The 26521-nt window shown below is 42.4% G+C and overlaps 1 protein-coding gene across 1 annotated transcript in view; it reads right to left on the bottom strand.

Moving 5' to 3' along the window:
* Positions 1-26521, bottom strand: part of rasgrp3 (RAS guanyl releasing protein 3 (calcium and DAG-regulated)) — a 59068-nt gene that overhangs the window by 19724 nt on the left and 12823 nt on the right. Inside the window, exons 2-5 of the mRNA XM_079169283.1 lie at positions 9307-9445; positions 8661-8775; positions 6083-6133; positions 12-143 (exon numbers count right to left, since the gene is read on the bottom strand). Coding sequence (XP_079025409.1) covers positions 12-143; positions 6083-6133; positions 8661-8775; positions 9307-9445 — 437 coding nt within the window. The remainder of the gene's footprint in view (positions 1-11; positions 144-6082; positions 6134-8660; positions 8776-9306; positions 9446-26521) is intronic.

Raw genomic sequence — 26521 nt, 5'->3', positions numbered from 1 at the left:
TGGTGTCTTACATGGTGGAGATGTCGAGGAGCTTGAAATGCTCCTCACAGGACAGCTGAGCAGCCACATTTCTGAACTCCTCTGTTTTCCGGATCAGACCCAAATCCAGGTTGAACTCTGCAGGGAATGTCACAATCCAGTACCTGGACACACACACAGAGATTTCAGCAGCACATATTTTGACACTAAAAATACATGATATATTTATAGCTTCAAGGAACTCCTGTGTGAGCTGGCTCTAGAGCAGTGTTAAAACAATAGCTAAATAATGTAGTTTTATCAACTTTGTTCAGGAACGGGACCACGCCCAGAACACGGCTCATTTCCCCCGCACAAGTATTTAAGCTCAACGAACCCGTTCACTTCCTCTTCGACTCCGTTCTCTCATGACATACGACAGACGCTCTCTGACTCAGCAGACGAGCAACGCTCCTTCCCTACCCCACATCCCCTCTATCACGACCCCTTCGAGCAATGCTCTCTGACTCAGCTTCAAGCTTTCATACGACGCAAAACAGACGAGCAACGCTCTCTGACTCAGCTTGCATACGCTTCAACACGATGTACGACAGACAAACAAACAAACAATCATCGACTCAACTCCAACACGATGTACGACAGACAAGCAACATCTTAAAACTGCTTACCTTTCACAAAGGCTCTCCTCAACCCTTCCGGACGACCAGCCATATCCCGACGCTCCTTCCTTTTCTCACCACGCTTCGTCGCTAGCAACTTCGGCTGCGTTTAGCCACCCACATTCCCCGCAGCTCTCGATAACCTTCCTCCGTCAACTCCGAAGCTGTCCTCCCCCGCCTCCCAACAGCCCGGTGGGGGGGGGGGGGTGGGGTCCCGATTTCGGAATCCCATTATTCGACCCTAATCCTCTCAATCCTTCACCCACGCCGCTCCCTCGACTGCCGGAGTTCCAGGCGCTCGAACGGTCGGTGAAACCACCGCGACGCTCATTCACCATTTCGAGGCTCCGACAGTCTATATATCCCACTTCTCCGAGCGGACAGTCTCTTAAACGAAGAATCATCCATTTCCTTACATCAGTCTGTTAAAAAGCGTAACTTTACAAACTATTCAAGCATCCGTGGCACAACAACTCTCGCTCTCCGAGCCTCCAGAGCACTTCCGGGATCCCGGCGTCACGTCAGGCGCGCCGATGACGTCATGACTCATCACACGGCAGGAGAAGCCCATCCGTCTACATCTGTCCCTCCAGAGAGCCAGGTTGTATACTCTGATCGTGAATCTTTAACCTGAGGATAATACGGCCAATAAGTACCCGCTTAGGGTAATGAGACCGGTACTAAGGCTATGAACTGATCCTCTTCAAGTTGAGCCACGATTAAATATCTGTCAAACTGCATGCGGGAGTCAGAGATACAGCTTTCAGTAGGAGAAGGTGTAGTAGCATAGTTAGGCTGCCGCTTCCAGTCCGCTGTCGGCCTTGACTTAAACATTACATTTACATTACATTCCAGTCATTCAGTGGACACTTTTATCCAAAGCGACTTACAATAAGTGTATTCACACAGGTATTCAAGAGAACTACTAGTCACCAGAAGTCATACGTGCATCTCCTGCGTTAAACAAGTATCTAAGAGCATAAACCAGAGAAACGTGTTTATAGAAGGGCAGTCGACTGCGTCCTGCCTTAAGTTGTCCCATGCCATACTGACTCTGGCCGTTAGGCTCCCCCGCGCCAGAGACATCTCCTCGTTACGTTTTCCCCCCTAACTTCACGATTAACCCAGGCACATCCATCCCTCCATCCTGGCATCCTTTCATGTTCTGTTCCTTCTACCTTCCATGTTCCACCCACCTCGGCCAACTTCGGCTAACTCCTCCCACCGCTACTGGCTACCCCAGCTGCACAGACCGCTCCAACAACAGAGAACAGGTAGGTATATGGCACAGCTAAGGAAGCAGCTCTGCCAGGGACGCAACAGTTTCTTCCTGCCTATGCCCCCCCCCCCCCCTCTTCCTCCACCCCTACCCTCAATGGTGTTGCCATCCCATCTTAAACACGCCTCCTCATTTCCACAGCCCCGCCAGCAGACAATTCCAGCGTCCTCCACTTATTCCCCCCTACCAGTTTCACTCTTAGCCTCAGCTAACCCTACCCTCGGATAATTCCGAAGTTGTCGGTCCTTCGCCTTCCAACAACCCCAGGGGGAGATCCTGACTCCAGAGTCCGAGGGACATTGTCCCTCCACAACGCCGCTCTTCCACCCGCTCAAGATCCAGCCGCTCGAACAACGGGCAAAACCTCAGCGACCCTTCTCCTCCACGCCAACGTTCCGATGGCCCCGTACATCCCGCATTTCCGAGTGGACAGTCTCTCGACTGAAGCACGCACTCACCCAGCTCAAATATCCATTTCCACCAGTCCGACAGAAAAGCAAAACTCTTCAAACTACTCACGAATGCTCAGCACTACACCTCCCTCGATCGCTGTGCCACCAGCGTCAGGCGCTACGTCAACAACGTCACAACGCACAACACGGCCAGACAAGCCCAGTCGCTCACACCAGCCCCTCCAGAGGGCCAGTTCATATCGCACCCCCTCCTTACTCTCTCTGCATCAGGGATATCTCACCCTGCAGTCTCTTTTCCCAAATCTGCACTTCCAACCCACGCACATGTATCCATTCATCCCAGCAGCTTTTCCTCTTCCCTCGCTTCTGCCTTTCCGTTCAATACAACACAGGCATCAATCACCGGTAACAACATGGACCTCACCCAATTATCGAGCCATCCACACCCAATCCCCACTTCTCCCGGGAATTGCTAACAAAGCTCGGCCGCTGCACTCAAACAGCCACTCCCCACCTGCGCAGACGTCGCCAGGCTCCACCTAATTCTCAGCCTGGACTACTCCATAAGAATCTATCACGCCACATCCCCCATCCGCCTCGCAGGCGAAGAAGCTGGTCGCCTAAAGCAGAAATCACCAGGACCTCCAAAGTCCTTACCACCAAACCCGACTACCTTTTCTCTTTCCTTCGGAAGGACGCGTATTACTCTGCCATGCGTCCGTCCAAGAGCAGCCCGAGAATGTGCTACCTGAATCCGGACAAATGTCTCGCTTCCGCAACCTCTCCCGTGCATCACTTAATTTTATTGTCTTAATTACCACGGCCATTATTGCGCTACCTACTGCCACCCTCTGGCACGAAAGAGTATTTAATTACGTAGCCAGTCACTTCGTTTCAGGCTCAGATGCTCAACCATGGCGAGCTAAACTGACACCAGTTCCCCTCCTCTCGGAACGGCATCTCCTTCCATGACGAACATATCACCAAGCCAGAAGACCCTCCACCATCTTTGACGGCCTCTACAGTGACAATCGGTCCTTGGCCGCTTGAATTCTCATCCCCCAAGCCTTCTTCCGCGATCTACGAAACATAGTAGCCATTATTTTGGGGCATTAACGATCGAATAAAGACCATTTGCCACATGGCATCCCCGACGTCGCCCCCCCCAAGCACTCATCGTACCTCACCGGACGGAACTGCTTCGAAGCTTTCGCGCCTCCTTCAGCCTTCCATTCCCATCACTCGACAACCTTAACCCCACGAAATTCAGTCACTTATCCATTTCCCTCCTTAAGGTCAAGCCCCCACCGTACAGGTTTACATAAGCGGAATTAACTTCTACACAAACTGTCCTCAGGGGCTCCGTGCCCAGCCTCTACCCACTCGCACGTAACCATGCTACTCGAAGGTATGTAAAGCCAAATGACGACTAAACGGCTGCCCCTCACTTCGGACCTCCTCACCTGCGGCACGCTCTGCTCAGGTTATCTGTCCCTTCATGGACAAGGCATAAATCCACATTCTTGCTGACTTCTTTCGCTGCTCAGAGTTCACCGCCTTGAACTCCATCCGTCCCGACACGCCAATGCGTCAGACACCACGTCCATCCTCCCGACACAGTGGCGGATCACCTCAAATGCCGCAAGACCACCCAATGCGGTCCACCTCAACCCTTTCCCGACCAGACTCATACTCAAGTCCGTACAAAATCATCCTCAACTACTTAAGCTCTAGTTCAGCCAGCCGAACTCCCCCGCAAGATCCCCTGTTGCGGCCTCGGGCTCACCACCACTTTTCACCATATCTTAGTCCGATCCAGAATACTTTTACTCGGCGCCGCCTCCACCGCTTCAAGCCAAGGATTTTCGATGACATCCTCAAGATACCTGGTCATTGGTCTTCCCCCGCGTACCGCTCATAAGTTCGTTCCAAACCGAACAACACCAGAAACGCCCATCGGCATCTGTCTTTATGGAGCTATCTTTTGGGGACTCTGCACCGCCAGAGCTTCCGAAGAGATAGCCCCCACCCTACAGTCTCCGTTCCCCCTGTTCTTGCCAGCCACCGGACACCAACGGTCCCCCATCGATCGCCTAACTTCCTTTCTACAAACCCTCCTCATTTCTTCTTCCTTATTTCCCTCAATTTCTTCATCCTTACCCTACATCCCTCGACCCCTACACCCCTTCATCCCTCTTCCTCGACCCCTACCCTACATCCCTCTACCTCAACCCCTACCCCACATCTCTTCATCCCTACCCCACATCCCATCATCCCTCTACCCTACTCCCCTTCATCCCTCTACCCTTTACCCCTTCCGCTTCCTAATCTAACAATCATTCCTTTATGCAATAAACCTCTCGAAACACATACTGTTATTGGTCCTTGTTAGTGAAATGTAGTTTTATAAACTTTGTTCAGGAAAGGGACCACGCCCAGAACACGGCTCATTTCCCCGCACAAGTATTTAAGCTCATTGAACCCGTTCACTTCCTCTTCAACTCTGTTCTCTCATCCCTCCCCCAACCCCATTTTGTTTTCCTATTTTCTCTCTCTTGCAGGATTACAGGAACGACAGGGGACTCTGCACCGCCAGAGCTTCCAAAGAGATAGCCCCCACCCTACAGTCTCCGTTCCCCCTGTTCTTGCCAGCCACCGGACACCAACGGTCCCCCATCGATCGCCTAACCTCCTTTCTACAAACCCTCCTAATTTCTTCTTCTTTACTTCCCTCAATTTCTTCATCCCTACCCTACATCCCTCTACCTCGACCCCTACCCTACATCCCTTCATCTCTGCATCCCTACCCTTCATCCCTCTTCCTCGACCCCTACCCTACATCCCTCTACCTCAACCCCTACCCCACATCTCTTCATCCCTACCCCACATCCCTTCATCCCTCTACCCTACTCCCCTTCATCCCTCTACCCTTTACCCCTTCCGCTTCCTAATCTAACAATCATTCCGTAATGCAATAAACCTCTCGAAAGTCCTTGGTAGTGAATTGATTGTTAAATTTAAAAAGACACGGGCAATGAGCATTTTGAGGACCAAATCTAACTGTTGCCTCGTCCTCTGTGTGACATCTTGAAACTGCCAAAGTATGTATGTATGTATGTATGTATGTATGTATGTATGTATGTATGTATGTATGTATGTATGTATGTATGTATGTATGTATGTATGTATGTATGGACATTCGCATTCATATCAACGAAGCAGGCTATTCAGAGCGGTGTATCTTTCATTGAAACCGGTTGTGGTTGTAGCAGGCTAACTTCCGTACAAACCGACTTGTGGCAAGTTGCGGACCCACTCATGCCAATGTGGCATGTAAAATAACAACATTGGCTAGCGTGTGTGTGCATGTAGGCCTGCCATGCTGGCTGTCCCTTTTTAAAGTAAGAAAGTGAATTAACAGAATCATCAATTCAGCTCTTTACAGCCCTAACAAAAATCACCATTTTGTTTTGAACTACTCAAATGACCACAGTAAACAGGTCCATGTCATTCTACCCCTTTTCTTTTTCTATGGGCCACAGGCTTTGAAAAGGCAAAACCCCCGACAACGCTGCAAGCAACAATACAGAGAGTCAAGCAAAGGCCCTTTCTGAACGACTATGCCACTATTGGCGTAAAATCCGGTAATATTGTTAGGTGGCATTGGCTTTTCTGTAGGCTTGGATTTCCCAGAGGCTGAGTAATCCAGAGTAAAACGTTAGTTTTGGATGAATGTGCATGTAGAATCTTACCTCATTAGATAACAAATCTTCAGCCTGGTTCTCTGGTAGGCGTCACCTTTGCTGTCACGGTACGTGGGGTTCAGTTAAGGACTTTTTCCAAGATTTGACAAATCAATAGACTCCAACGTATGACAAATCAGGAATTAAGGAAATAATTGATCATGCTATGAAGGTTCAATATATGACATTCAAAACCACTAGATGTCGCACTAGAGAACCAGCACCTCCCCCTCCCGAGGTTATGTGACACACAGAAATAAACAAGGGAATACAGTTTTGTGAATAGCTTCAAGGTACAAGATAAGTACACAAGGCAAGCAAGAGAATGTACAACTTGGCTATGATTGCATTATTTTAGTAACATTAGCAAGGTATTCAGCTTGATAAGGAGGTATTTCTTCATTGAGTGACCACAACCAATGTAATGTAATTATTAGCTACTAAATCCAAGCACAGAGAAGCTTGACTTTAACACAAGTGTGACTTCATTCTCTGCTCAGGATGCCATTACTCCACTATGTCTTTACATAGCAAATAGCTGTTTGCTGCTATATCATTGTTTAAATATATATAACTGAGAAACAGGAAACTAGCCTCTCAACATCCCCTCTGGCCGTAGATATAGATACTTTGGGAGGAATTTTGTGGCATCAGCCATTACAGCCTTTAACAGCCTGGGCACACTCTGTTGTTATATAACACACCCTGTTTCTGAGTGTTGCTTGTTCTAAAAGTTTGATTGTGTACAGAAAGTTTCTCACAAGTAAACACATTTCCTCTATAGAGGGCAATGAAGAATGAATCTGAATCGTTTATGATCACTTCAGCTGCTACAGTATGGACTGTAATGACCAGCCTGAGCCTCTAACCTTCTCTCAGCATTTCCTCATCAGTGACCTAATTCAACATTGATGGCAGTTCTCACCTCAAATAGCAGAGTCATGTGTAACAACATCCTTATGCACGAGAGAAAGTCATTTCGGCTAAAGTTTGTCATACTTTGTCATTGTCCAACCTTTTCCGTAACAATCTGTCAATCACACCTACTTTAAACTGCATTGTCCAGATGTGTGGAGGTGAGAGTAGGCATGGTTTCAACTTCTCTCTCAAGCTCTCTATTTGTCATTCTTCACACATCTACTTCTGTCACTTTTTGTATGTACAACCAAGTACCTCACCAAGAATGCTGTTGAGAATTTGTATGACTCATTGTGTCTCTCTTGTCTCTATGACTCCATCTTTTGACCCCATCGAGTGTGGCCATTTAAAAAAAGCTATAAATACTTTTGTCTTCAGACATGGTTGGACATTCATTTGGACTGTGGGAGGAATTTGGAGCACCCAGAGAACAAACACGCAGACTTTGGGAGAACATGCACTTTGACTTTATTATAAAGTCACAAAGTCATCATTTGACTTAAAACATCAGACTCTTGAACAAGTTTGTTTCCTGTTTCCAAATGACAGACAACAGTAGACATTTGATTATTTTTAAAGAATGACCTTGATTGTTCCATAAACTTAACAAAGTAGTCACTTTACCTAACTCACAATCGTTCCCTTACCTTATGAACCAAAATACCTATTTTAACCCAAACCATAATGTTTCCTTGAATCTAATTTATTTGTTTTGTGACAAACACCTAACAAACACCATAGTGTTGTCACATAGTAAAACAGATTTATGTTAAACGGGGATTAGTAACTACATTGGAAGGCATTGGCAAATGATGTTGTCCTGCTAACCTGGGAATCAGATCAGAAAAAGCTGTTCTAGAGGGAATAGTCATGGAGCTGGAAGCACAGGAATTGTATATAGAGTAGGAAAGTTAAAAGGAGATGTAACATTAACTTTCCATAACCTTGATTGTCTGTTTCATTCATAGACTTTAAATAAAGATCGTATTATAAAGTTAGTCAGTATATCAAGGTCTTACAGTATGACTGTAAATAAAGATCTTTACATTATATACAATTAGTCTGTATATAAAGATATTTATATAACGTTAGATACAGTTAGAATCTAAGATGTTACTAGTCTGATCTTTTTCTTTTTAATATCTTTATCTATGGTTCAAAGTGTCCATGAGTTAGACACTAAACCCCAAGTTGCTCCTCATGCGCTTTAAAGTTGCTAACTGCTCCTAATACGTAAGATTGTGTATATGCACTTACAAAGCAGCTCCAAGGACATCGATTCAGGACAAGATCAATACTGCTTATTTTACATTTAACTATAGTACTACAGCAAGAGAAAAGGTGGGGGAAAGGCAGTCACTTAAATGAAATGAAACATCAACTGCTATGCTATTTTAATTTTGAGATTAAGCTTGGATTTCCTGTGAGGTGAGGAATAATTCATCTAAATGTATCAATTTATAGTAGTACACTGAAATACAATAGCCAACAGTATTTCATTGTTAAAGCTCTGTATTTATGTGCATTAGCGGTAAAGCACTGTGTTAATGTGCATTAGCGGTAAAGCACAGTGTTAATGTGCATTAGCGGTAAAGCACTATGTTAATGTGCATTAGCGGTAAAGCACTGTGTTAATGTGCATTAGCTGTAGTTCCTACAGGGTTTCTGCCGGAAGGGATATATCATCAGTAGTTTTCCCGCCAGTTCTGAGGACTTAATGTACCAGCGATGCATCAGCAGCAGGGTGCGAGGAAGCAGGTTGGACTTCAGATCCCCATTGTCATCTATAAATAGAAGTCAATCATAAAACGTCATCAAATTTAAACTTAACAGACAACAGGCAGTATGTTACACTACGTTATCTTAAAGGATCTTTCTGGTGGCATTTTCTATATCTTTTTATTGTCAACAAATCCCATGAAAAGGCCCAATCAACAATAAATTGATGCCAGATATATCTCATTCTTCTCCATTATTGTTGTCCAAAAGAAACATCATCATTCATCAATGGACCACACTGTTGCACTTGGTTTGGTTATAAGTTGATTAAAGGCAAATTTCTCAAAAGATATGCAAGATGTACGCATAATATTAAATTAATTATTACAGATATTAAAAGTTGGTTTGACCCAGGACCCCTCCACAGACAGGGCTTCAATATTAGGTAAAAATGGAAAGGTCACTGTGAAGCCCCTTCCATTTCAGTTTATATTAATAATTTAATAAAATCGCCACAAACGAATTGCCACACAGTAAACTTTGGGTCTCAGATAGATAATCCAGCCTTGGTTGCATTTTATTCATATGTTACTTACCAAATGCATGAATGCATTCATTTAAGAGAGCATTAAGAGATGCTGCCTTTCCCAATGTGGATGATCCCATCGTGCCAAGCTGGAGGAAGGACAGAGGTCCACACTTTCTGCTCACTGCTCTCGACCAATCAGGGTTTTCCTGGGAGCAGGAGAGAAACAGTCATCAGTATAAGAGTCTTTAAATAATTGTCTGAGAATAAATGTCTGGAACCTGTTTTGTGATCTTGTGAAGTCTAATTTGCCAATTTATTGTTTGTCATTAATCATATAGCTTTAAGCAGACACTTGCTGAAAGGCATGTGTCCATTATGTAAATCAATCCACTTCAAAGCAATGCTAATCTGTATAGAATCTTAATTTGGTGTCTTTAGCAACATGTTATGTCTTCTTAGTGAAGGTTCACTAAGAAAGGGGTCTGAAGCTAAATCTATTGACACCAATGTCCAACAAAACAAACTATGCAAGAACCTACTGCATTCTGTCTCTGACAGCAATATATGGATCCCACTGAGTGAATTCTAAGTGGAATGCTTGTGATGAAGCCTGTCATTTAATAGCCTCTGTTCTGCCCTGAATAAGTTAACTGTTAAATCTGTTTTCATTGTTTCATGCATAAATATGTGGCGCTTTTATTTTGACACCTGTAATGAAGCAGGAAGTGAGAAACAGGAAGTAGGAAGTTGAGAGCTGTAAACTGCAGAGAACATGGTCGCAGCTGTGTGGTATCCCATGTTTAATCCACAGTAATCCTTCACCTGAATTCCTCAGAAAGCAATGTCTGTAAGTGTTTTATGTTCTTAGTGTGTTGAATAAGTAAGAATGGTGACTTTTGTTAGGTAAATGTGAACATAAGGCTGTTTATATTTATCTGTTATTCATATTGCAGTCAACTAAGATGTTTTGTATTTTCTTTTCTAGTTTCACTCTGATTCAACGTTGTCAACCTGATTAATATGTACGGAATCAATAAAGGAGCAGGCACGCTCGCATTCCTGGCTCTTGAAAAGGAGTTTGGCTGGCTGTTTATCTATGTTAACACTTAGGAAGTAAAACACATAGAGAGAACAGTACAGTGAAAAGACAGACTATCAGAGGGATTCGTTAGCATCAATTATGGAAGACCAGTCTTCAGAAAAGGATGACAGACGGTCATCAGTGTCAAGATCTTCTTCTAAGAGTTCAATGGCGAGCGCTGCTGCTAGAGCGAGAGCCACAGCTGAAGCTGCACGCACCAGAGTCGCATTTGCACAAAAGGAGCTGGAACTGAAAAAACAAAGAGCCACATTAGATTTGGAACTGGAAGCACTGGAACTTGAAAAAGCAGCTGCTGTTGCAAATGCAGAGGCAGACGTTTTAGAGGCTGCTGCAGGTAGAGCATGTGAGGATGTGCAAAGTGCTAGGAGCAGCATCTCACCAGAGACAATCCGACAGCAAACCGAGGCGTATCTGCAACATCAGGCTCAGGAGGACTTCGACTCTACCACATCTCCTCCTGATACATCGCTTCCTTTCCACATCAAAGTGCCATCGCCATCAGTGAAACAGGAAGCGGCTGAATTAAATCCTGCATACAACCATAACGTCTCGCCCACAATGCCAAGGCGCACTCAGCGGACTGAGTACTTGTCAGCATCAGGACACCAGAGACACCTGCCAGAGCATCCCATCTCACACCCTCTCTCCTGCAACGTGATCAATCAGGGGCAGGACTCCTCTTCATTCAAGCACGTGAGTCATCCAGCCCATTTTCCTAAGAACAACACGCACGACTCTGTTATTACTCCAGCTGCCAACATGATAGACTTTGCCAAATATCTGGCCCGCAGAGAGTTAGTAACCACAGGGCTCAGTAAATTCGATGATCGCCCCGAGAGCTTCAGAGCATGGCAGTCTTCCTTTTTCAATGCAACTCAAGGCTTAGAGCTAACAGCCAGTGAAGAGTTAGATCTGTTGGTAAAATGGCTTGGAAAAGAATCTTCTGAACATATTAAGAGACTTCGAGCTGTCTACGTTACCAACCCACAAGCCGCACTTCAGTTGTCTTGGACAAGACTTCAAGAGTGCTATGCAACCCCTGAAGTGATCGAGAACGCACTATTTAAGCGGCTAGACAGCTTTCCTCGTCTCACATCGAAGGAAAATATCAAACTAAGAGAACTTAGCGACTTACTCATGGAGCTCCTTTCTGCCAAAGAGGATGGTTACTTACCTGGTCTTAGTTACCTTGACACACCCCGTGGCATTAAACCAATTGTAGAAAAGTTGCCCCCCAATCTACAAGAAAAGTGGCTTTCTGCTGGTTCAAGCTACAAAGAACGCCATAGTGTTTGCTTTCCACCATTCTCTTTCTTTGCTGACTTTGTACACAGACAAGCCAAGGCCAGAAACGATCCAAGCTTTGTTTTAACAGAGAACAGCCGCACTCATTACCACAGTGAAAGACCGATAACCAGGCAAGATGGAATGAAGGCTACCATATCTGTCCATAAGACCGACGTGTCCACTACAGCAGAGTCAAGCTCAATGCATGGAGCTCATACAACTAAAAATGGCAGCTACGATGCAGCCAAGTACTGCCCACTTCACAATAAGTCTCACCCCCTAGAAAAATGTAGAGCCTTTAAAATGGAGCCACTGGCAGAACGCAAAAGGTTACTAAGGGAGCACAGCCGATGTTTCAGGTGCTGCTCTACAACTCATATGGCCAGGGAATGCACAGTGGAGCTAAAATGCAATGAGTGTGAGAGTAACCGACACATCACAGCTATGCATCCGGAAACCACTTTCTCACCAGTGATGTCTCCGACAGCAGAGTCGGACATCAAGCAGCGAAGCAGCGACCCTCCAGAAGTGACGTCAAAGTGCACCGAGGTCTGCGGAGAAGGTCTTCATTCACGATCTTGCGCAAAGATAAGTTTGGTACGTGTTTTTCCACAAGGACAACGAGAGCACTCAGTCAAGATGTATGCCATCATTGATGACCAGAGCAATCGTTCACTGGCCAGATCTGAGTTTTTCCAGCTTTTTGGTATTCAAGGTGGACTTTCTCCGTACCTGATGAGAACTTGTGCTGGTACCACTGAAATGGTTGGAAGGAAAGCAGTCGGTTTCCAGGTAGAGGCAATGAACGGAGAACTGTGTTTTGACTTACCGCCACTTATTGAATGTAACGAGATCATGAGCAACAGATCAGAAATCCCCACACCAGAGGCTGCTCTTTTCCATGTTCACTTGAAATCTGTGGCGCCGCACATTCCCCAGCTCGATTCTGAAGCACAGATCCTCATGTTATTGGGAAGAGACCTTATTCGTGTTCACAAGGTCAGACAACAAATCAACGGGCCCCACAACGCACCCTTCGCCCAGCGTTTGGATTTAGGGTGGGTGATAGTAGGGGAAGTTTGCATTGAAAGTGTCCACAAGCCCACGGTAGCTGTCTTCAAAACTAATGTCCTGCAGAATGGACGTCCATCTTTTCTGACACCATGTCAGAATCACATCCGCGTCAAAGAAAAACCAAGCTACGGCGGGGAGCAGAGCCTACCCGCTGAAGACAAACTTGGATCAGGTGTGTTCATTAATACAGAAAATGATAACAAACCTGCCTTGTCTTTTGAAGATGAGACATTCCTGAAAACCATGCAGGAAGAGTTTCACAGAGATGAGCAAAACAGCTGGGTTGCTCCCCTGCCATTCAGGTCACCCAGAGCATGCCTTCCAAACAACCGTGTTCACCGTATACGCCAGACAACTTCTCCTAAACAGTGGCACCATGTGCCAACAGATCAAAATCCAGCTGATCTGGCCACCAGGTCTGTGCCCGCATCACAGCTCATCGACACAATGTGGTTTACAGGACCAGACTTCCTTCACAAACCACTTCCGCCTGATACGGATGAGTCTTTTGAGATGGTGGATCCTGAAACAGATGTAGATGTGAGACCACAACTGACCACCCTTGCTACTCACATAAGCGAAGGTAAACTTACCACAGAAAGGTTCCAACGCTTCTCCACTTGGGACTCTTTACTGAGAGCAGTTTCCTTCTTGATCCATCAAACTCGTTCACACAAGTCGGACTTGACAGACGCATGCAAAAAATGGCATCAGTGCAACAATCCACGTACTCAAGAAGAGTTGGCAAAAGCAAAGCTGGTTATACTCAAGTCTGTCCAAAAGGAGGCTTATCCAGAGGAGTATGTTGCACTACAAGAGAACAGAGCAGTCTCAAGATCAAGTGCAATCCTGGATCTCGATCCTTTCATGTGTGATGGTCTCTTGCGGATTGGAGGACGTCTGAGACATGCACCGATCGATTCTGAGGTGAGAAATCCAATCATACTCCCAAAACAAAGTCATGTCACAAAACTACTGGTGAGTCACTACCACACAAAAGTGGCACATCAGGGACGACAATTCACAGAAGGGGCAGTCAGGGCTGCTGGCCTATGGATTGTTGCTGGCAAGAGGCTGATCAGTTCAGTCCTTCATCACTGCGTCACCTGCCGCAAACTAAGAGGAAAGCTTGAGGTCCAAAAGATGGCAGACCTTCCCCCAGAACGTCTAAACTCATCCCCACCATTCACGTACGTGGGACTGGATGTTTTTGGACCCTGGAATGTGGTCACCAGACGCACCAGAGGTGGTGCAGCTCAGAGCAAACGGTGGGCTATCCTTTTTACATGCATGAGTACCAGAGCTGTGCATGTGGAAGTGATAGAGTCCATGGACTCATCCAGTTGCATCAATGCCCTGCGAAGGTTTTTTGCTGTAAGAGGGCCAGCGAAGCAACTGAGGTCAGATAGAGGTACAAACTTCGTTGGAGCCAGTTTTGAACTGGGCATGGGACGAGAAGTTCCAAGTCAAACCAATGTGCTAAAGTACCTTCAAGAGAATGGTTGCACATGGGAGTTCAATCCCCCACACGCATCTCACATGGGTGGCGTGTGGGAACGTATGATTGGTGTCACCCGGAGGATTCTCGACTACCTGTTGCTGCAAACCAAGCGTACTTCCCTGACTCATGAAGTGCTTTGTACATTGATGGCAGAGGTTTCGGCCATCATCAATGCGAGACCACTAGTCCCTGTCTCGTCTGATCCATCTTCACCAGTACTGCTGACCCCTGCTATGCTTCTAACTCAAAAACCAGGTCTGACCGCTCCAGCCGGCAGTTTCGAGAAAAAAGATCTCTTCAAGTGTCAGTGGAGACAAGTACAAGCACTAGCCAACGAGTTTTGGACCCGATGGAGAAATGAATATCTCCACACCCTTCAGCCGAGGCGCAAGTGGCACACAGCATCACGGAACCTGCAGGTTGGAGATATTGTGCTAATGAAACAGAGCCAATCACCTCGCAATGAGTGGCCAATGGGACTGGTCACTTCAACCCTCCCAAGCAGTGATGGGAAGGTCCGCAAAATCGAAGTCAGGACGACGTCACAAGGCAAAGTAAAGACACTCTTAAGGCCCATCTCTGATGTTGTCCTGCTCCTGACAAAGGACAGTCAGGAGTCAAGTAAGGACAATTGAAGCTTAAGTGGCATATGTAAATGCCAGACGGGGAGTGTTCTGCCCTGAATAAGTTAACTGTTAAATCTGTTTTCATTGTTTCATGCATAAATATGTGGCGCTTTTATTTTGACACCTGTAATGAAGCAGGAAGTGAGAAACAGGAAGTAGGAAGTTGAGAGCTGTAAACTGCAGAGAACATGGTCGCAGCTGTGTGGTATCCCATGTTTAATCCACAGTAATCCTTCACCTGAATTCCTCAGAAAGCAATGTCTGTAAGTGTTTTATGTTCTTAGTGTGTTGAATAAGTAAGAATGGTGACTTTTGTTAGGTAAATGTGAACATAAGGCTGTTTATATTTATCTGTTATTCATATTGCAGTCAACTAAGATGTTTTGTATTTTCTTTTCTAGTTTCACTCTGATTCAACGTTGTCAACCTGATTAATATGTACGGAATCAATAAAGGAGCAGGCACGCTCGCATTCCTGGCTCTTGAAAAGGAGTTTGGCTGGCTGTTTATCTATGTTAACACTTAGGAAGTAAAACACATAGAGAGAACAGTACAGCCTCTGTGTATGTTTGTCAAACATTATGATTCTGTCTCTTCTCCACCTCTCTCACCCACCCAGTCCCACCCTTTCAAAATAAAAGCCCCACAGAGTAACTGTATCTTAACATGAAGCTCAGAATGAGGTTCTACTAATCACTGTACACTCACGTCACTCATGATTCCTCTTGTGCTGCAAGAGTACAGAAATAGGAGTGAAAAAAGTCCTTCAAAACAGAGTTCTAAGAACTATAATCTTTCCTAGTACTTACACCCAATAAAAATGGGGTTTCTGTTCTCATAACTTATAACTTATAAAGGTTTCTCTGAAAACACCTATTGACATTGTGCAACTGACTGGGGAAAGGATCCTGATATGAGTACTGACATGCATGGCCATACCCACCATTGAGGTCACTGTGTTCCAGACCTCTGCATTTGCTGACTAAAGATAACTTGACATTGGTCTAGCTCATCTGATCGCTGTCATTGCTTATGATCTTGTCGTTACTACAAAATCTTTACTCAACACTGAGGTTCTTTGATTACGTCAACATCTTGAGAATACAAGCAGCTGAATCCATGCGACACCTGATTCAGGTAATTAGATTTTAGTTTTACGAGTGTACTGCATGTAGTTCGTTGCCATTTATTCCCAGGCATTATCAATATCTGGTTGCGTTACGTTAGATATTGGCCAGTGATGCCGACTTAGAAGTTTCACTTTCAACCCTATATAGCCTACATGTGTTTGCTTTCTTTCTGTCGTCAAAGCTCAGCTTTGGAAAAGGAATACATAGACAAGATGACGAGACTGAGAGAAAAAGAAAGAGAGAAGGTGATGGAGATCAGAGATGAAGAGCAGGTACTGCCCACTGTGCCCGGGACAGAATTAGCAAAATGTTGTACATAATATATTAGGTTGTTTGGTTTATATCGCTGACCCTATAGGCTCGACTAAACAACACAAGCACCTTTATAAAGTAATAATGTAGTATTGTTGTGTAAATATATTGCATATAGATGCAAATTTATAATTTTAGTAAATTATTTTTAATACACGTTGGCAGGAAAGAAAAGTGAGGAGTCACAGAGAAAAGGATAGGCAGTGAATACAGAGGGTGAGAGATAATGTGAATGTGAGAGTATACATTTACTTTACTTTAATTAAACATTGTCAACATTCATTCTTAGATGTTTTGCAATCATTCTAGCATCTTCTGTATTTTCAGATTGTATTGTGGATCATTCATTGCAACATTCTGACTCATTCTGTATGACTGCTTGACACAGAATCTATGTTAGTGCGCATTGACATGGTTTGAAAGATAATGTTATACGATTTTTGTCCAAACATCTTGAAAGGCTAATATTTACATCAAGAAAATCATAACATTTTCAGATCCCAGAACCAACCTAGTAAGCTCAGTATTTTAAACCCTGCTTCCAATCATGGTGACATGGTGATGTGGGAGTCAGATGACCAGGATGAAGAAAGGCCAGACAGGTGGAGAATGGCAAAAGAGCATAATAGACATGCAGCTGGTTGTGGAAGTGGTAAGGTAGCAAGGTGGAAGGAAGGACAAAGAGGTAGAATGGGCAAAAAGACAAGTGAGGAGCCCATCTACTGGCATGGAATTGAGTCTGCAGGTGGGCATTTTCTTGATGAAAACACGTCTGTACAAATTACATTTATATTGTGTACATACAATCCTTTTAAATTGATGTCCACGGAAATACCAGGTTTAAATTAAAGGTGGTCTATTTCAATCATCCCACACACATTATTCTACATACATTATTCTATACACACATCATCTTTAAGTATGTATTTCAGAGCAAAATATGACACCTACCAATTTTTTATATTTACGACAATGACTTGCAGATTCAACATTTGAACTAAAGTACTAACCAAGAAAAGTACCAATGCAATTTTTTTTGCTTAAATGGTGGTTTCTTTCTCAAAATACAACATGTTGCATACAGCACACATTAAAATACAATACTGTTCTTAAATGAATCTTTTCCGGAACAGGAATAAATCTAGTCCATAGTCTCCATAAGAAGTCTGAAACTCTTGGTTTGTTGAGGTGCTATGCAGCTTGGAATATCTGTATCGTAGGATCAGCAGCCAACCACAGTATTCAGTCAGCTGAATGGGGATTAGCAGTACATTGTGGGAGCTGGAGACTCTGGGGGTTTGAACCTTGATAATGGTTTAGTATGTAATCAGCTGCCATTAACTAGGTGAGGCAAAAAATACGTCACTGGCCGAAATCTAATTTATTCTGTGACGCTTGTGTCAACATCAGCAATCAGTGTGTCAACTGTGTGTGTACACAGTTGAATGAATGAAGACATTGTTCCTTGACTATAAATGGATACAATCTTAAAAGGGACAATGCTTAGATGTCGTGATTCCTAATGTGTCTGGAGATTTCAGTACTATCATCACCCATACGATCTATAGAATATAGAATATATGGAACTTTAGAATATACGGAAATATATTTGGGAATGTGTGGTTTGGATCAGCCACTAAACAGGACAGAAACACGCTACAACGGACTGTCAGGTCTGCAGAAAAAATCATTGGTGCCAGCTTGCCCTCCATCCTGGACTTGTACACCTCCAGAGTCAGGAAACGGGCCCATCACACCCTGGACACAACCTGTTCCAACTCCTGCCCTCTGGTTGGCGCTACAGAGCACTGTACACCAAAACCACCAGACACAGCAACAACTTCTTTCCGCTGGCCATCACTCTCATGAACAATTAATAAGACATACTACACCCCCATTTGTGATATTTGTAATATCCCAAATCCATTGTCATTGTTGTTGTTCTTTATGTTCATATATATTCTTTGATATACATCTATATTTATATTGTACATAGTTAAATGTCAAATGTTTATGCTTAGTTTCTCTGTTCTACTTTGTTGTCTTTAATTAATGTCCTTGTTTTTCTTGTTTATTTGTATATTCCATGTATGTACGTTGAGAGCAATGTGTAAACCGGAGTCAAATTTAATGTAGGCGTCTGCATACATGGCTAATAAAGATTCAGATTCTGAATGGTAACAGCTGCCCATGTGATTCTAATGGGGAAAACCAGAGAAATGTCGACGTCAAATATCTATGTGGCAGCTCCGAGCTTAGCGAGCTGCATTCGTTTGATTCTTTATCAAAGTGCGGCCAAACAAAGAGTAAATACATAGTTTGACCAGTGGCGCTAGGGCACCGTCCCCCCTTGAGCCACAACAAATAAAATACATTTTTAAAAAATTGTAAAAGTTGTCATATGTGTTTTTGAAATATGGAATGCACCCAGTAATATTTGTAAAATATGATATCTGTGCAAAATATAGGCTGTGCTTTTCCTCCACGTCCTCTCCGCCTGTCTGCACGTATCAGCAGCTCTGGGGCGCTGGAGAATCTGCTCACAGGAGGCGGGTCTATGAAGCAGTTTAGCCAATTGCTGATTAAAGATATAAATGTGTGACATACAATTTAGCCAATCAGCGTCCTCAAATAGATTCCGTTTGGAGCAGAATCTGTAGCGCCCCAAATTGCGCGTTCTCGTCAGGAGTAGTCTCTACAGACGAGCGCTAGCGCCAGCGCGAGCACTGTTCCTCCAAGGCCCGTTTGAGAGGAGAACTTTGGCGGATAAACTGCAGGTGAAAGAGCTGATATCAGATCAGCCTGACCTCTCAATCAGACAGCAGACCAGCGGGAAAGGAAAGCAGTACATGCGAAGCTTCTCTAGTAGCTGTGCACCAGACAGGTTTGGCTAGCTGGATGTAGTCATGCTAATAACTTATTTAGCTTTTTAAAACAACGGAATAGATCCAGCACGGACAGTTAGGGAGTGAGGGACATGAAGCACCTGTCTGAGAAATGGATATATATATATATCCATTTCTATATATATATATATATATATATATATATATATATATAACATTTATATTATTATGTTATACTGAATTGCCTGAGGGTGACAAAAATAAGATGTCCTGACGTGTTTGTCAAAGTGTTATTTACTGTTTTTTTCATGTTGGAATAAATGTTAAATATTTAACTGCAAAGTAGTAATGCGTGTTTGATACCTTAATTTTTTTTTGCATTAAATCATTCTGGGATGTTTGCTGAAATTGATTGGATGTGGCACAGCCCTACCTAGAACATTTTCCACCAGCCGCCACTGAGTTTGAATTTTGGCGATCCTGTGACATGTTTGTATAATGTCACAAAGATATTTTTCCCACCTGAAACACGCCTCCCAGCCGCAGAAAAATTCAAATTATTGCTGCGCTTCCACGCTGTGTTTTCTGCGCAGGCATTTGGTTAAGTCTTGTAACCAGATATGAAAGGCACCATGTGTAGGATTTGAAAAAGTGTGACTAGTTTAATGATTTTCACCTTGTTAGCTAAAGGACCTATTTAAAGGCGGGAATCATGTGGCACAAGCTGTAAACATATTTTTATATTTATATATTATTATGACGTATTTTTATGGCAAACATGTTAGCATACAGTTGCTAATTTACATTTATTTTACATATGGAGAAACATTATTCTTTTGGAGTTGTGCTTCTGGCAACCCGATGAATGTAAGGCGTATTCACTCTCCTGTTGGCTCTATTTTGATCTCCATCAACTCTTGAGGTAAATATCTGGTGCAAAAGCTGCTAAATGCTCCACTATCACTAGTTAGTCTCCAAATGTGTCTGTCTAATGTTTGGTGCAGGACAGGTTGTGTTTATCAGAGCTTTTTCACAGCAGCCTGCAGCCACTGGAAACAAGGTTGATGAGAGCAGTGACAGTTAACCAATGTATTGTCATTGTACAACACGATTGCACAACAAAATGTAGTTGTAGTCCCTTTATGCTACAAAAGTAAAACAAATTAAACAGCATTTCTTTCCTGTAGTGCATTTTTTGAATTTACATCAGGAGATATGTAAACAGCAGCAACAAAAGCACTTGTGAATTCTCTGGGCAGATAACATGGCCTGCAACTTAAAAATTTGACACCAGGGAAACACAGTCCACAAAACCAAAACAATGAGCTCAAAGATTCAAAAATTGCTTCAGCTCCTCAGTTTTTTCCTGAGGTTTCATTCATTTTTGCCTGTTATAGGGTGTTTTTGGAGGGAGTTTTTCCATATGTGAAGAGAGGGTTGAAAAGATAGAGGGTGTCCTATACTGTACATATTAGCTGCCCTGAGGCAAATTTGTGATATTGGGCTTTATAAATAAAATTGACTTGACTTAATTTGAGGAGAACTGGTTGTAATTATCTGTGGGTTCAACACTAAGGGATCTCTTTCACATCTCACATAGTCAACTGAACCGTTGCAAAATGTCAATTAGTGCAGGTTTAAAAAAAAAGAAAAGACAAAACTCTTGATGATGGTCCAGAGGGACTGAAAAGTTAGGATGAGCTATACATTCTGATGCTTAGCTCGAGCAGTGTGTGGGATCATCTTTTCTCAAAATCTTTTGTAAAAGACATATTTCTTTAACTCATCCTGATGGCGCAATGCAACCAATACCAGTGTGGTATTCACTGTTCCCTGTCTTTGTTGACCCTGCCATGGGGTTTAATAAAGTAAGTCAGATGAGAGTTCTTTTATCTGGGTCAACAAACCAATAATAAGGTGACTCTGTCATTGTAAAATATATGATCATTGACTATTGCAGTTTTTAATTACATGAACCTTTGTCTTTCTAAAGCTCATTTTCTCTGCATCACAGGGTAACCAATCACCATACACTAGCTGTGCTGCCTTGAATAGTGTATCGGCATACAGTTGAGCAACCAAAATAAAAAGCCAAAGGACTGGTGCTGGCAAATAAAAGTATTTTTGTTGCACAGTCACACCCCTGTGAATGATGTCTCTGTGTTTACTCACAAACTGTGGTGGAAGTACTCAGAGCCTTTAAGCAATACAATGTAAAATATAAATTACTGCAAAGTCCTGCATCTAAGTCAAAGTACCTAAGTACCATCAGCTAATTGTACTTAAAGTACTTATTATAGAGGAAAAATAGTCTTTTTCAATGTTATTATTTTTTGTATATCATAAGATTAATATTTCTGATGCATTAAGCAATATTTTAATGGTGTAGCTGTTTTTTATATACTTTTAGGTAGTTTTGTATATTAAAATATTCTGGATGACTAGTATGAATGAACAGCGGAGCATAACCGGTAAAGTCCCAGTTAAGAATATTGACCTAACTCTGACAATATAATTAAGTCCAGCCAGTTCAAATCGATCTGGTTATAATTGCAATCCAGTCAGCGATAATAGTTGACCGGCTACACCATCCCTTAAGCACAAAAAACGGTTCTGTGCACCTGAGGTGCGTTCAACAAAACATGCCACGGCATGACCTGGGCAAAGCAGGCGTAACTTTGCCCCCCTTTCTCCCTGCTTCTCATCTTCACTTCTTGAAGAAATAATAACCTACAACCTGAGAAAATCCACCGGACCTGCAATCGGTGTTCTGGTCTCCAGTGGCCCCTGCCGGGATGCCTCAACACACTGCCAGAAGTTTTGTGGAGCTAGGGTCATTACAACCATAGTGGAGACGGCTCAGCTATTGGGTGGAAGCGTTGGGCAGGTTGGAGGGTCTGTGGTAGCCCTACACGCCCCGCCATAATGATCACCACTGGTGGGAAGATCAGGTGTAAAGATGTCAGCAGTGGGCTTCTGAGGTAAGCTAATGTACCAGACACCAATGAGTTATTGTCGTCACCATCATCTGCAGACAAAGCCCGTGTCTCAGCAGGGACGACCAGAGGAAATATGTCAACATGTAAACGTTTTAAAGATGCGACCCACCTTATCATTTTATATTTGTTGATACAACCTTGATACATATATACAACTATATTGATTTATACATATATATCACTTCAAGTATATTGATTTATGAAAACAGTACGATTTAGATGATCTGAATAGGTCTGTAGCAAGAAATAAATGCCTGCCTTTCAGTGGTTTCATTCATATACTTCTAACACAATAATAATGTCAACTAATTACTGAAAAAGTCAGAAATGCCTCTTTCAACTATAAAACGCAGGTTGTAGCTATTTCGAAAGGTCTGCTTTTGACTCTGTATTCTTATTTGATGTTTAAATGGAACAATATGGACACAATTCTACACAGCAGCTGCAAAACCAGGAAATAAAAAGTTAAAATGAGATAGTTAGAAATGTTTGTAAAAAGTCATGACCATTAATTAGATATACAGTAGTACAAATCCTGTAGAAAGTTACTGACTTTGACCACAGTTTCGCTTGCTGTGACAAATTAACTTTATTGCTGATGAGATAATACAACTGTGAGCAATTACAACTGTTAGACAGCGCGCAAGCTCCAAGTATGTACGGAGTCATTATACTCTATGCGCGTACAAACAAAATGAACTGTGAAGAATGACTGTAACTCATAGATATGCCCATAGACTGTAGGTGTAACCGCAAAAAGCCATAAATCAACCTCCACAATGCTGAGGAGGGATTGTAATTATCTGTAAACTCATATCTCATAATCATGGACTACATTATTGCCTTATTACGAGCCCTGTAAAGAAAAAGATCAAGTATTACATGCATTATAAAGAAACAAAGGTTGAATATCCTGTAAAGAATTTGATTTGGCGACAAACTATTTATTCAAATAAAGATTTTTAAGACCTCATGTTTCTAAAGCATTTAAAAACTATTTTTTATATTCCCTAGATGTGTAAATAGTGATTTTATCAGTGAACTGTTTGTGACAGCCATGTAATCATGTGCGCCAAGTTACAAAACTTGAAAGGTGCCCACCTCATCCTCTTTAAATCCTTGTTCAGCCTTTAACCATCAAGCAATAACAGTTAGGGATAACAGTTAGGGTAGAGTATGGCAAACTTTTGGAATCTGTTTTCAAGAGCATAGAGACAGCTCAAAATAGATTTTCCATCCGTCCATTATTTATACTTGCTTATCTTGCAGGGTCACAAGGGGCGAGAGGTTGTGTGTGCATTATCCATTGCACAACAACAGAAGTTGTCGAGACATTCAAGCACTTGTCAAACCCATCTGTCCCAAATCTATTTACAGATCCACACCAGTGTGATATGCTACCTTAAGAACAAGTAATAAAATAACAAAAAGTTTGGAACAGATGGTTTAACATATGGCTAACAGCCAATAATTTAGCTAATGGCTTTGTGTTGTCATATCATAACTGGTTAGATTGACAGGAGATTTGCGAGAAGAGGGTGATTCCAATGATCGTTCACTATTCTAGCACAAATTTCCACTTGTCATAGAAAATAATGGTCATGGTCCCTCAAACATGATTTCCATTACATTTGTAGAAATGTATGGTCCCAAGAGGATACATCCTGAAAATATTACATTACATTTTATAGTATGTGAAAAAATAGCATCAGACATAAAAAAATTAAAATAAAATACACCCTATAATATATTAGTTAATTATTCCCTGTTCAGTGTTTAGTATCGAATCCCAGTTTTAAGAGTGCTATATTACATTTTACACTTCTGATTGGGTAATCCCTTGTGACCCTTGTCTCTCCAGTCTGGCCCATGAAAGACAAATGAAAAAATAATTTAAAGCTAGTGACACAAAATGTGCTGCCCATTGCATCCTCCTTTTAAACATGCAATTATATATTCTTTATACAAACATATTTATACTTTAATGATAAATAACAAAGCGCAAAAGACTTTGTTTGTCATAGAAATATTTTTTTTATCCTTGGTCGCGCCAAATGCCACATCCATAGAAGCATAGTGACAGGTACTGTATAACTGGATCAATTGTGTACATCAGAAGGACAAAGTACATTTGACCCTGTTTGCCTTTGCTCTACTGCAGAGACATAAAGTGGACAAATTCAGTCATTTCTCTTGATGAGATACTGTAAATTCCAATAGTGCTAGTAGCAATGTGCAGCATGCACACAGTTCTACACTTCTTAACCAATGTTCAATTCTTCATCTCTCCATTGTGGGTCCCAGACACTAGCCCAGAATGTGCACCTTGACATTTCTTGCATAAATAGCTAACTCGTTGTTCAATCTTGTACTTGGAAGAGGACTAATTTGTTGGTCTTGATCTTGACTAAATTTGAACTGTGCTTGGTGTTGGACCCTCTGAAGTGAGTGTGATTTAAATGTCACTGTTTAAGTCAAAGCATACGTCAAATATTAAGCAAATGTATTAATAAAAATAACATGAGTCACTTCATGCTGCTTACTACTGACAGTGTGACGCATAAATGCCTCAGAAACAACAAACAGGCCATTCTGAAACTTTGAAAGTGTTCTCTTTTACTTTGTCTGTGTGGACATCACGCTGCTTTCACGGTACGTAAAACATTAATGTGTTATATGTCAATTGCTACGGGATACACACACTGACACATTCTTATGTTTTTCTTCCTTTTGATTTCACAGCTCAGCTGTGCATGTTACAGTCAGCTGTGCCCTTTAGCATGACTTGTGCTTTTCTGCCTCCACAATGGGTCACTGTGTGTCTGCCTCTGGTTTGCGGATGCGTCATTGTGTGTTTTATGCATAGTCCAGTGACATTGAGGTCATGTAGGTGCACACACAGACTTACATTCAAACAGAAAGTATAATACAAATGCAAAAACATACACCTGCATACACACACAGTACATCTCTTAAAAACCATTGAGCTATTTTCACAAAATACCAATATAACAAAGTAAGACAGAGACTCAAGGCCATCTTTGACTTGTACTTATAAACAAAGCTGGTTGAACCCAACAGTGACAGCCTGAACCATACAAAATGAAGCCTTAGCAGAAAACCTACTTGCTAAAACTGTCCATCCAATTTTGTTCATTCATCTTGGAAGGCAAAAACCAGCCCTTACATGTTGCAGAAACTATCGGTTGTAAACATCACATCAATCATATCAATCTGCATTTCACAAGCAGTCAAAACTTACCCCCTGAACAGCAGCATAACAGTAACCATCCAGACAAAAGATCAGTCCCTTCACTGAGATATCTGTAACCGCTGCTGGATGCTGCAGTCTGCTACTGGCTGTCAAGTAGAGAGACTCCCATGGTGGAGCTTATACTACACTACAGTATGACCTCCTCCTCCTCGTGTTGGTAAACACAGCAGCCTGGAGCAGCAGCATGTGACCTTACCCACACACACAAACACACACACACAAACATCAGGTTTATTACATTTGTGAGAACCTTCCACTGATTACACTTTACCCTCGCCTTAATCTTAACTATCGCTAAATGTCTAAATCCTAACTTGCACAGTTTGAAAAGAGGATTAAATTGTTGTTGATTAAAGTAAAACTGAAGTGAGAAATATGCTCCTAAAAACCCAATCACAGCCAATTTCTATATGTATATATAGTCAATTTGTATGTATATATATATATATATATATTTGAGGGAAGGGATTATAGGCACTATAGCATACAAAGTCATCAATGTCAATGTCCAAGACGCATATAAGAAAAGGATACAACTAAATGATCATTAACAGGCAAATTATGCTCAAATGTAAATAAAAAAGAATGATAATAAACAATAATGAAATTAAAATCAATTTTATATTACACCTTTGATAATGCACCTTTGCATTGCAAAAAAAACAAGGTCTTCTCCTAATCATGTCACTCACAGCTATTTCAAATAAAAGTTTGTACTCTGGTCTGAAGTAGGCCTATGCACAAGGTGAGCACACCCTTCCTATATCTTACAGGCTATGTGTGAGAAAAGGGTAAACAGGTTTATTGAGCGCACACATTGTTTATACCCGTACCAGGTTTTCAGTTCAGCTGTATTCACTGTAAAAAAAAAACGTTGCTACTTCCTGTACATTACAAAATGAACAGCACCCTGTGTAAACCTGTCCTGAACCTACTTTAGGCCTACTTTACAACATACACATCTAGTAGGACAGAGACCTACAGTACGTACCTCTATAACTGTATCTGCAGTAAATTATTAAGTACCCCAAACCTGTTAATTCTCTGTGTTCTTTCTTTAAATTATACTATATTTATCCCGTTATGGGGGAAATGTGTCTCTGCATGTGGGCTGCCCATGACAGGCGCCCG

The sequence above is a fragment of the Pholis gunnellus genome, assembly GCF_910591455.1.
Source record: "Pholis gunnellus genome assembly, chromosome: 11".
Taxonomy (NCBI): domain Eukaryota; kingdom Metazoa; phylum Chordata; class Actinopteri; order Perciformes; family Pholidae; genus Pholis; species Pholis gunnellus.
The sequence above is the reverse complement of the archived record's forward strand: the minus strand, read 5'-3'. Positions and strand labels throughout refer to the sequence as shown.